General features: G+C 35.1%; 1 protein-coding gene across 1 annotated transcript; it reads right to left on the reverse strand.

Annotated features, from left to right (window-relative positions):
• Positions 1–6351: 6351 nt before the first annotated feature.
• LOC145009480 (uncharacterized) lies at positions 6352–8625 on the reverse strand. Its single transcript, XM_078968170.1, has 4 exons — positions 7177–8625; positions 7075–7101; positions 6632–7008; positions 6352–6544 (listed from the first exon to the last, which is right to left on the reverse strand). Exons 1-4 carry the CDS (start codon positions 8623–8625, stop codon positions 6352–6354), a joined length of 2046 nt encoding a protein of 681 aa, XP_078824296.1.
• Between the last annotated feature and the right edge of the window lie 3952 nt (positions 8626–12577).

The following is a 12577-nucleotide window of genomic DNA, read 5'->3' on the forward strand; positions in this document are numbered from 1 at the left end:
ACCCTTTTTTCATATTTATGGATTAATATGTTGTATGGTGAAAGTCCTTGGACCTTTAAAAATAAAGACATGAAGAAAAGAAAACAAAAAAATGAAGAAAATTGGAAAATCAAAGAAAAAGAAACAACAAAAGAAGATTCCAAGAAATGCAACAAAAAAGAAAGTCAAAGATAAAAACAAGAAAATTGAATAAAAGAATCAACACAACAATAAGCATAAGAGTTCAAGCTTTCTCTCCTTTAAAAACAATAAAAAATTAAAAAGAAAAAGAAAAAGTGGAGAGAAATAAGAAGATCGAAAACCAAAAGTTTAAGAATGAAGATTTAGGATGTCTTGTGTCTATTTCTTAGATTGAGATGGGATTTTTTCTTTTTTATTTTGGTGAGGAATGGTCATGGCAGTGAGATGTTAGTAAAGGATAGTATAATGGAGAAACCCTCAAAACTGGATGTCTTTCCTAGAGGTCTGCGCTGTAAACCCTGTTTTTTTATCATACACTTTAGCATGTCCAATGTAGGAATCATCTTGTATGGAGGCATCTTTCTTCATGCATTATGATTTGCATTGATGTTTTCAGAATGTCCTCACTGGGGGCACATCCTGTGTTTCCTTTTTCTTGTACAATCTAATGATTGCCTCATTCAAACAAGGTTTAATCGCACTTCAAATTGTTCGAGAATGTGGTTTATGGCTCTAAAGTGGGAAACATTTAGAAGACACATATGGTCTATACACGACCAACTCTAACCATCTTGACTGATTTTGACCAAGTTTTGTGGTAGAAGTCATCTCTAGCTTATGGATCATGACTCCTTTATGGTTGTCTAAGTATTGACATCCACTAGGAATAGGGAATTTCTTCATTTTTAAGGGTAATCATTTTTTTGGGGGTTCAATTGCTTCAATCGAATATTTGACTTTGATTAAGCAGGAGTGTTATTGTAACATCTTGTCTTGAGGTACTTTCACTTTTGACCCTTATATTGAGATTTATTACATTTTGGTCCATAAAATGTAAGACTTGTGGATGGTAAGGGATATTATTTCCACAATTGGAATCATGGGGCGGAGCTACATATGTTGGGCGAACATTAGCATACGCTGGGCGTACAGGGTGAAGTCCCAAACCCTAATATTTAGGGTTTGGACCCTATTTGTTATTCATTAACTCTCAAACTTGGTTCCTTTCATCAGCCTCCATCCTCTCAAAAAAAATTTGCAACCCTTATCTACTTTGTGAGCATTTTTGAGCTTGAGTGTGTATGTTTTGTGTCTTTGAAGAAGAAGGACGGAAGTAGAGACCATTTTGGAGGAGTGAAGCACATTAGATTGAGAATCACACCATCATTTGGCATCTCTTGGAGGTATAAAGTTTTGAACTTGGTAAATTTTAACTTAGGTCTTGTTTTGGGCTTGACTTTATGTTCTTTTGGTCCCCTAAGCTTGGTATTATGAGTAGGGGTTACTCTAATCCAATTGAGTTGTCCTTTCAGAGGTTTTGGAGCCTCTTAAGTCATAAAAATGTAATCTTGGACACTAGTTTCTTCTCATGAATGGTCTTAATGGATTAAGAGGTTTGGATCTTTGGTGTTGGGCACTTAATGGCCATGCAAAGTCATAAAGTTGGAAACTTTATGAATCTTGAGGATATTTTAGCCTTGGATATGTAATTGTACGCATTAGGTCAAAGAAATAAGGATTGAATGGGTTAACAAGAGGGCAGGTGCATACGTTGGGCATACCGCAGGGTACACTGCACGAGCACATATATGACCCCGATGCCTCGGATGCTTGTACGCCTCGCGTACCTCTAGAGTACTCCTCGCATACGAGGCCTGAGTCAACTTGGTTGTGTTGACTCGTTGACTTTGACCAAGTTTGACTTAAGAGTATTTTTGGTATTTTGGATTGTGTTTGAGAATTGGTCATTGGATGGATAAGTGTCGGTTAGAGCTGAGATTCAGAGTTAGCGACTCATCAACTATTGTTCATACTCAGAGATGAGTTTTCCTCACTATACTTTCGGGTCGAAGGCACCAAGGCTGTCCCATTAGATTGATATCATGGTTTACCGTATGTTGATATGTTGTAGTGATTTGTTAGATCTGTACCTTAGTTTATAGGATTTGGCTATGAGGCACTGATTTGTAGAACTAATTGTTTGGCTGTTGACTGGTAATATGTTTATCTGTTACGTAAATGTTGACATATTATGTTGGGTTGAGATTATACTGCTTTGTGTTGTAACCAACAAACCCTGGAGCAAGCTAAACATAAGTTGTGGGCCTCAAGGGAAAGCCAGATGTATGTTTTTGGCTCAGGAGCAAGCCAGATATGAATTATGGGCCCGATAGGCAATCTAGACTCATATTGTGGGCTCAGGGGTAATCCAGACCGATAGTTGTAGACCCGAGTGTATTATAGTCCAATGACTGAGTGGACCTGTGGTATATTGGTATTACAGTCCCATGATTGAATGGACATGTTATATATTGGCATTCCAGTCCGATGACTGACTGGGCCAGGGGTAATCCAGCCCGTGGTTGTGGACCCATGGGTATTCCTATGCGATGACTCATTGGACCCAACATGCTTTTCTATATATGATATGTGTATTGTGTACTGTACTTTGGGGAAAACTCACTAAGCTTTGTGCTTACAATTTTAGTTTATGGTTTCAGGTACTTCAGAGGATCGTGGCAAGGTGAAGGCGTGATTGTACACATCCTGATTTTTATGTTGTTGGTCTTGAGAGACTCTAGTTTTAAATAATGTTTTGGAAACAATGTTTAGTTAACACTTTTATTAGTAAATGGGTTGTTTTAAAAAGTTTAAATTGGTTGTGATTTTTGAGTCATTATAAGTTAGTATCAGAGCCCTGGTTTGAGTGAATTGGATGAACATTCATGTGAATCCAAACTCAAACTAAGGATCTGTGAAAGTTTTCAAATTAAATTCAATTTATTTTCAAAATTAACCAAGGAAGGATGAGATGTGTATGATCATCCAGAGAAAAAAAGTTTACCCAAGTTACCACACTGTTGTTTGTTATGATATGATGAAACTGCACGCTAATGATAGACTAGGGATCTTCAAGAATTGCATGATAGAATTGCCTGATGTATTATGCTTGATAGCCTAGGAGGACTTCTTATATGGTAGATGAAATTGACATCAATATTGTGGCCGCTTAGTGTGTGCATTATAGTTATATATTGGTATTCCAACCTGATTACTGACTGAGTCAGGGGAAATCCAACCCGATGGTTGTGGACGTGTGCGTACTCCAGTATGATGACTGATTGGATCCAGGATGCTTGTTTTTATATGATATGAGTATTGTGTGATGGTACTTTGGGGGAAACTCACTAAGATTTGTGCTTATAATTTTAGTTTATGGTTTCAGGTACTTTAGAGGACCGTGGAAGGTGAATGCGTGACCGTACACATCCTGATTTTTTATGTTGCTGGTTTTGGAAGGCTTTGATTTTAAATATTGTTTTGGAAACAATGTTTTGTAATCACTTTTATTAGTAAATGAGTTGTTTTGAAAAGTCTAAATTAATTGAGATCTTTGAGTCATTACAGCTATAGGCTTCCCTTACCTCCAAACTATCTTTGAGAAATTTTGGCATATCGTGTTTCATGATTGTTAGAACCAATTTGAGTTGAATGATAAACTTACACATTGAATCCTAATGATAAACAAACAAGTACTAATGGTGATGAATTGCTTTAGTTGACCAATACTTTATCATATTTGAGCATCTTACCATCTTGCTTAATTGCAAGTATTTAATTCTTCAAGTGTTTTAGTTTTCAAACAAATCAAAAAACCCACTATTTTAGTTTAATTTTAGTTGTTTAGTTTTTACTTTACTTGTTTAATTAGATTGCATTGATAATTAAATACAACTATTTTTCAGTAGATCAATCAATTTTTATCATTATATTACATTTTATTTGCAAGAAAATTGTTGAATTTTGCTTGGTGACTTGACATCCTACTAGACTAAATGTGTACAATTTAAATAAGCTGAATGTCTAAATAAAAACGAAAAAAACATTATTACTAAAGATATACAAATGAAAAAGTTTCTTACCCTCTTAAATCATTATCCTAAGAAATTACTAATAATTTACAATATCCGCATGATACAAGCATTAACTAGGAGTTTATGATAGTTTGTACCCTCGGCAAACATTAACTAGAAATTATAGTAATTTTCAATTTTGGCCGGATTGTTATCAATTTTATATGGGAAAATGACTTATGAAGGTAAGTAACTATTTTGATTGTCCACATATAGGTAATATTCTTTTTTTGTTCTCATTAATGGAACAAACTTGTTAGTTTTGTTCATATTAAGGTAATATGACCGGCTATTACTTGTTTTTGCTTATGTGGCAGCCATTTGGCACATGAGTTGAATACGTTGCACCTACATGGCTTTGTGCTTATATCATCTTCGTTTACAATATAAGAAGTCATTCAATTACACCCAATTTTGAACCCTAGATCTACGATCGCTTCTTCTTCCTCATCTTATTCTTCAAAACGACAAGATGATTTTCAAGCTGATCATCCATGTGATTGCAACTTACCATCTCGTGTGAAGACTTCAAGAACCCCTGACAATCCTGGAAGAAAATTTAGAGTTTGTCAAAACTCGATGGTAAGCTGAATACGTTCCAACTTTCTTCTTCTCCATCTTGTTGAATACCCTTTCTTCTTTTTCATCCTTTAACCTAACATTTTTTTAATTTTTCTTCAAGAATGGAAAAATTCCAAGCTGTAAATTCTGGCAATGGCTGGATGAGGATGAAGGGAGGACAGATGGAAGAAAGCCTTACTGGAGGAAACCAGAAGAAAGCTGTAATTTAACCTTGAAAATTTGCACTTTGGAGAATGAAATCAGCATATGTAGAATGAAGATCGAAGAAGAAAAGAACACCAACTTTGTTAATAGACAGGAATTGGACAAAGTCAAGTGGGAGTTGTTTACTCACAAATTGGCACTGATTTTGTTATTTGTATTGTATGTGAAAATGTGGATTTCATTGTAGTTCATGATGTATTAGGGTTGAATGATGTAGTTCATGATTGAAACATGATTGGTATTAGAATGATGTAGTCCACCTGTTATTATGTATGGTTATGTATGTTATGAATGGATGAAATTTTTGTTACATGTTTTTGCTTCTGAAGTTTTTGTTACATGTTTAGAATGAAAAGTAATTAAACACTAGAATGGTATACATTGAAACATTGGGATGTAATATAATATAATCTAACATGTGAATGTAACATTGGATTCCAGGAAACATTGTTTGCAAAACAGTGGAATTTAACACAGTTACAGATGCATTACTGCCAAAAGGTACACATATTACTAGACAAAAGATTCCCAATCAATGATGCTAAAAAAACAACAAATTATGAAATTCTAATCCAATTCCATTAGTTTATCACAACTACTCCCCTCTTTTCCCTCCCACTTCTTTCTTATTTGAATTTTTGTGATTCTTTCTGATCGTTTCCTTCTTCTCTTTCCCTGTAGAACCTGAAATGCTGGTACTTCCATCATATGCTCCTCTTCCACTGGATCTTGGACTACAGCCTGTCCTTGGTCATCTTGTCCAATTGGATCTTGAATTACTTCAACTTCAACCTGTTCAACTTGATCTACATCTCTAGCCTGGTATTCACCTTCTTCAACTTCAACTTCAACAAGTGCTTCAACATGTTCTTCAACTTCAACCTGTTCTTCAACCCCTCCAACTTCAACCTATTCTTCAGCTTCAACCTCAAGTTGGTCTACATCTTCATATGTATGATTACCCTCTTCATAATCAACTTCATAAGACTCCACCTCACTATCAGGCTCCCTTTGAACTTCATTGTCACTATCACTTTCCAAATCAATTTCTTGATTCAATTCAACATTCACTTTACCTGTTATGAAATAACTCAAATGTTAGAATTAGAAGCTGTTTTATTGTAATCAAAAGGTAAATGAGGAGAAATACCTTTTTTGTTGGCTTTTTTATTTTTATTTTTTGACTTTGGATTTGAGGATTCCCCAATTGGTTTTTGAGGACATTTTGCTTTATTATGCCATGATTCTCTGCATATGCTGCATCTCATAGCAATTCCCCTTTTTGAGACTGTATGCTTATTGCCCTTTAGTTCATTCTCAATCTGATCCCTTTTCCTTTTTGTTGATGGTCTTCCTGGCATTCTTCTCATTTTGGGAGGCAATGGTTTGATGTAATCCACATCAGGCCACATATCACTACCATTTAGTGGCTTAATGGTGTACAAGTAGGCATTACAAAACATTGTTGTGGTCAACCACGGTGATACATAGTCCTTTGGATCCCTATTGAGGTTTGAATTGCAGCATATGCATGTACACAAGGGTAACCAGTTAATTGCCAGCCTCTACATCCACATGTTTTCTTACCAAGGTCTACAGCATATGCATCTTGTAAAAGTCTCACTTCAAATTGTTGATAACCAGATGGTACAACTCTCCAAAATCTGTCCACATACACTTAAATGTAAGTATACACAATTGAATGTCAAACATATAAGTTGTAAGTATATAAAAGGTATTCAATCACTAACCTTTGAAGTGTCTTAATCTTGGACAATTTCAGTCTGATGGTAGGATATATGTTTAAGTCTCCCCAAGAACTCCCCTTACTTTTTTGTATACACAGTCTCTCCATCACATAAATTCTAATTTCCTCTAACATAGTGATTAGAGGTCTCTTCCTGGCAGCTGCAATGATTGAGTTAAAACTCTCAGAAACACCATTTTCATATGCATCACATGCCCTATCAGTTTGAAAGAATGCTTTACTCCAAGTTTTAGGGTCCTTTTCCATTAGATGATCATATGCTAGTGGTTTTATCTTCTTGATTTCATTAATATGTTGCTCAAATTTAGCCTGGGTAGTAGAAGCAACAGCTCTCCAGAAAAGTGTACTGAACTGTTGACCCTTGAATTTTTTCATGAAATTAGCTCATATGTGTCTTGCACATTGTCTATGCTCTGCTGCAGGTACCCTTTCCTTGACAGCCTCAAGTAATCCCTATCAGCATTACAAACAAAACATAAACTTCATATAAATTAAGTATTAAATAAAGAGACCATATAAAATCATTACTTTATGCTGGTCTGATATTAATGTCAACCCATGTCCATTTCCCATTCCAATGTCATCAAGGAGAAGGTCAACAAACCACTTCCATGTTTCCTTACTCTCAACTGCAACCACAGCCCAAACAACAGGGTAGATATGGTTGTTTGCATCCCTGCCTACTGCAGCAAGCAACTGACCTCTGCAAACACCTTTTAAGAAGCAACCATCTAGTCCAATTACCCTTCTACAACCTTTAATCCATCCATCCTTCACGCCTTTTAAACATACATAGAACTTTGAGAAGTAAGTGGCTCCATCAGGCATGGCATCTACATCCATCTTCACTGTTGATCCAGGGTTAGTCCTCCTTAGCTCTTCTCCATAGCTCCAAGTTTTAGCATAGTGTTCCTTTAAAGTACCCTCTATCTCCTTAAATGCATACCTCCTTGCATTTCTGCACTGTCCCACACTTGCAATCAAATTAAATGTCTTGCTAACTTTAGCCTTCAATTTCCTCACACTCATTTTTGGTTTCTGGAGAATCTGATTCATGAAATGATTACCTATCCATTTATAGGTAACAATGGACCCAAACTTGAAGACTCTTGAGCAATTGTGGTTATCAATTAAAGATTTAATCTGGAATGACCTTTCATTGCTCATCCAGGTTGCCCACAACCTGAAGGGACAACCTTTATTATTCTTGTTCTTCTTACCTTTACAACACTTCACGAGTAACCTGTTATGATCACTTTTTTCGTACCACAAGTCATACCCATTCTTCACTGCATAATTAGTTAGACATAGTTTCAATTGCATTGGGTTTGCAAACTTCATACCTAGAATTGGCATCATCTTATCCCATGCTTGGTTCTCATCATGGATAGGGAATACAACTTTCTCATCTTTTCCATCATTAGGTTCATCATCATCACTAAGCTTACCTGAAAGTTTGTTTAAAAAATCGCCACCAACAGTTTTGTTAAAGGTATGGACTTCTTCATCCTCTTCATGCTCATATGCCATAATACCATCCAAGTTATCATCTTCTTCACTATCATCCTCTTCTACATTCTCATCCTCTTCTTCACTATCATACCTATTACCATTTGATAACACCTCATTTTCAGCCCAATCAAGGATTGGATCATTTTGTTGGTCAATGTACACATCCAACTCAGCTTCAGGAGTATAAGTAGCTTCAACAAACTCCCAATAATCAGCATCACTGTCGATTCTTATAATACCCTCACCTAAGGTTTCCTTTCTACTACAGTAGTACACATTATCACAACTTCCATTTGTTAAATTCCTAAGCCACAAAAGAAACTCTTTGTAGGAAAACCCTCCAAAATCGACATCACGCACTGTTATCTTTTCGAGGTCTAAGTATTTCAACGGATTTTGGGCAAATACTCCACTGTAATGAACATCTATAGTTAAATACATACCTGTAGGTGATTGGGACACCATCTTACAGTCGACTTCAACACGTGATTATGATGAATTTGGTGAATCGAATCTAGGTGGATCGAATCTACAATCGGGAGGTGATTATGTTGAAATTGAACGTATAGAACCCTAATTAAATGAGAGAGGGGAGTAATGGCCACGTAAGAATCCACGTAATTAGTTTTAAATGAGTAACACCGAGTAAAAACGATGCAACCGGTTAAAACGGGCAAAAACAGGTAATAGCCGGTCATATCACCTCAATATGAACAAAACTAACAAGTTTGTTCCATTAATGAGAACAAAAAAAAAGAATATTACCTATATGTGGACAATCGAAATAGTTACTTACCTTCATAAGTCATTTTCCCATTTTAGATTGTTGGGTCAAAACTCAAAAGTAAAAGACTCGATTGATTTTGGGTGTCAATCGGAATCCAAATAAAACATTTCTAATGGTTTATATTCATCCATCAATAAGGATGTTTTCGCTAATGGCTGCTCTATTTTTACATCAATAGTAGAATTCAATTCATAAAATAAATAAACTTTATTCACAGGAATTAGTAAACATTAGAAAAATTAAAGAACAAATCAATAAGATTTAACAGAATTATGGAACATTAAAAATCAAGGAACCAAGTATCTACAACAATAAAATATGTTTTGTTTGTTAAATTACAAGATAAACCCTTCCGTAATATATATATATATATATATATATATATATATATATATATATATATATATATATATATATATATATATATATATATATATGTTCAGGTTCATTTGAAACCATCTAATTTTGTGAGACCGTGAGACTAAATCTAAAAAAAAAATTTAAAATGTAAAATAAAAGGAAAATCCAAAAAAAAATTAATTTTTATTTTCGGAACTTTAATTATCTAAAAAAATAAAAAATAAAAGAAATACATTATTTTTTTTGAAAAATACGTGAAATATTCTTATAAAATATTACATTGTAAATATTCTAATGTGATTTTTAAATTGTTAGAATATTATATATTAGATTTCTCAGATATGTAGAATATTCTATTTATTCTACTAGAATATTTAAAAAATATATTTTTTTAATATATTTTTTTGGTATTTTTTTTGGAAAATATAAATTCCGAAAATAATATTTGAATTTTTTTTCGAAAATTTTCAATTATTTTGCATTTTAAAAATGTTTTTTGTTTTATCTATCAAATTAATGGCTAGGATTGTGTGTCACGGTCTCACAAAATTAGACTGTCTCACACGAATCTAACTATATATATATATATATATATATATATATATATATATATATATATATATATATATATATACACACACACTAGTCATGAACCCGTTCAAATCGACGAGCGGGAAATAGATTTTAAGCGGCAGACACCATGTGGGCGCGGTGTAGGAGTGTTTGTTGGGGAATAGCTTCCTTTTGGCAAATAATGAATGGTTCTTTTTTGGTGAATTGTTTCTTTCAACGGGCAATGAAGAGTTTTTTTTGGAATACTTTTCTTTTGGTCCACAACCACATATTGTAGACAACAGAGGGCAATGAATAGTTTTTTTGGAATAGTTTTCTTTTAGTCCACAACCACAACCACATATTATACACAAGAGACGAGGACAAATATTTTTCTACAATCATAATCCAAATCGATAATTGAAATTATACATAAACAATACAATTATATATTCCATGATTCCGACCAATATATTGATAGTTGTGTTATGTGCATAAATAGTGGTACTTTATACAAATATCATTGTTCAACTTTGGAGAGAAAACTTGAATACTAAATAAAATAATCAAAAATTTTGAATCCAAACTTGATAGCAAATACAAACATTCGCAAGAAAAAGTTAACCAAATATGTAATACAATTAATAAGATTGTTATAATTTTCCATTAATGTTTGAGAGTATAATGTTGAAGGTCATCACTAGCCCGATAGAACCTTGTCATTGTCTAGAAGAAGTTAGCATGTTCTAGAATGATCTGGAAGATTCTAGAACATTATGGAATACTATGGAGAAGTCTAGAAGATGCCAGAAGATTCTAGAATTCTCTAGAACGAGATGGAAGATCCTAGGAGGCTATAGAACATTCTAGAACACTATGGAAGGTACAAGAAGGTCTATACTTATCTAGGACATTATAGAGCATTCTAGAAACATATAAAAGCTTATAATTGATATAGAATATGGTAGATAGTTCTAGAATAGTCATGAATGTATGTAGATCTAGAAACTTCCTATAAGGAGGTGGAAACACCTATAAATAGGTGTGGAGCTCATTTGCTCCAAATCAATCCAACATCTAAGTATCCAAGAAAGCCTCAAAGAAAGAAAAGTGTGTAGTAGTCTCACAAAGTGTAAGGTCTTCTTAAGTGTCTTAATAAAAGTCTTGTTGTTTCCCACACTAAGAGTCATGTTCAACAATATGGTATCAGAGCAAGGTTTGTTGATAGTGAGAACGAGTGATTCTCGTTGTGTCGTGAGTAGTTTGTGACTCTGCAAGTTTAGTGTCGAAACTAGCTTGTTTGGTATTACCGAGGTACTGCCAACACGATGGGTGATCTCCAAGTCGTCGGAGGAATCAAGAAACTCAACAGCAACAACTACAAAACGTGGGAAACATGTATGAAGTCCTACTTACAAGGACAAGATCTATGGGAGGTCGTTGGTGGAAGCGAAACTACACCACCAGAGGAAGACGTTAATGGTGCTTTGCGCAGATGGAAAATCAAAGCAGGCAAAGCAATGTTTGCCTTGAAGACCACAATCGAAGAAGAGATGTTGGAGCATATTCGGGATGAGAACACCCCGAAAGAAGCTTGAGACACGTTTGTGATGCTTTTCTCAAAGAAGAATGATACGAGACTACAACTTTTGGAGAACGAGCTATTATCAATCTCACAACGTGACATGACGATTACTCAATATTTCCACAAGGTCAAGTCGATATGTCGGGAGATTACTGAACTAGATCCGCAATCCGTCATTGCAGAAGCTCGAATGAAGAGGATCATTATCCATGGACTAAGGCCGGAATATAGAAGCTTTGTTACTGCTGTACAAGGATGGCCCGTTCAACCATCACTTGTAGAGTTTGAAAATTTGTTGGCCAGCCAAGAAGCTATGGCTAAGCGAATGGGAGGCATCACGCTGAAGAGTGAAGAAGAAGCACTCTACACAAGTAAAAGTCGGAGGAATTTCAAGCCACCTTCTAAAGAAGGATACAAAAATGCTGACAAAGGGAAGAGTCAGCCAAGAACCTCACAACCATGGAGATCTCAAAAGACCGACAATAAGAGTTCTCGGGGGAGGAGGTTCGAAGGCAACTGCAACAATTGTGGAAAGTGGGGCCACATGTACAAGGATTGTTGGTCAAAGAAAAAGTCTGTGGAAAGCAATATAGTAACTTCCAAAAAGGAAGTAGAGGATGAATGGGATGCTAAGGCACTATGTGCTATAGAAGAGAATAAGACTAAATGAGGAAGGCTAATGTTCGTGGATGCTAGGGTAAATGGAGGATTCACCAAGGCTTTGGTAGATACAGGTGCATCCCATAATTTCCTTGCTAAAGATGAAGCTAAGAAGTTGGGCATCAAATACACCAAAAATCCCTGGTCATTTGAGAAAGACGATACCATGCGTATCACCAAGGGTTCAATAATTCACATTGTACCCTTGAAGAGAAATATGATTGGATCCCGCATGCTATCAACTATGCAACTCGACAAAGGTCTCAAGAAGAGTGAGACAGAGTTTATGACAACCTTGAAGGAGGAAGTTATTCCCTTGAAGATGGACATTCCAAAGGAGAATAAGAACATGACGTCACCAGAGTTGCATAAAAAGTCTCATCTTAGACGAAAAATGGAACATGTGATGGAGAAACTGGATAAGGCGAAAAAGAAGAAAAACACATTAATTCGTAAGAGCAAAGTAGAATTTC

The sequence above is a fragment of the Lactuca saligna genome, chromosome 8, assembly GCF_052625555.1.
Source record: "Lactuca saligna cultivar CGN05327 chromosome 8, ASM5262555v1, whole genome shotgun sequence".
Classification (NCBI taxonomy): Eukaryota; Viridiplantae; Streptophyta; class Magnoliopsida; order Asterales; family Asteraceae; genus Lactuca; species Lactuca saligna.

What these genes read in the sequence shown, in the direction of transcription:
- LOC145009480 (XM_078968170.1), bottom strand. Translation starts at nt 8,625, where the DNA reads ATGGTGTCCCAATCACCTACAGGTATGTATTTAACTATAGATGTTCAT. An exon ending in TTGAGGCTGTCAAGGAAAGG is followed by an intron (nt 7,009 to 7,074) that starts GTACCTGCAGCA and finishes AAAAAATTCAAG; the next exon opens with GGTCAACAGTTCAGTACACT. An exon ending in AAGATTAAGACACTTCAAAG is followed by an intron (nt 6,545 to 6,631) that starts GTTAGTGATTGA and finishes GTATGTGGACAG; the next exon opens with ATTTTGGAGAGTTGTACCAT.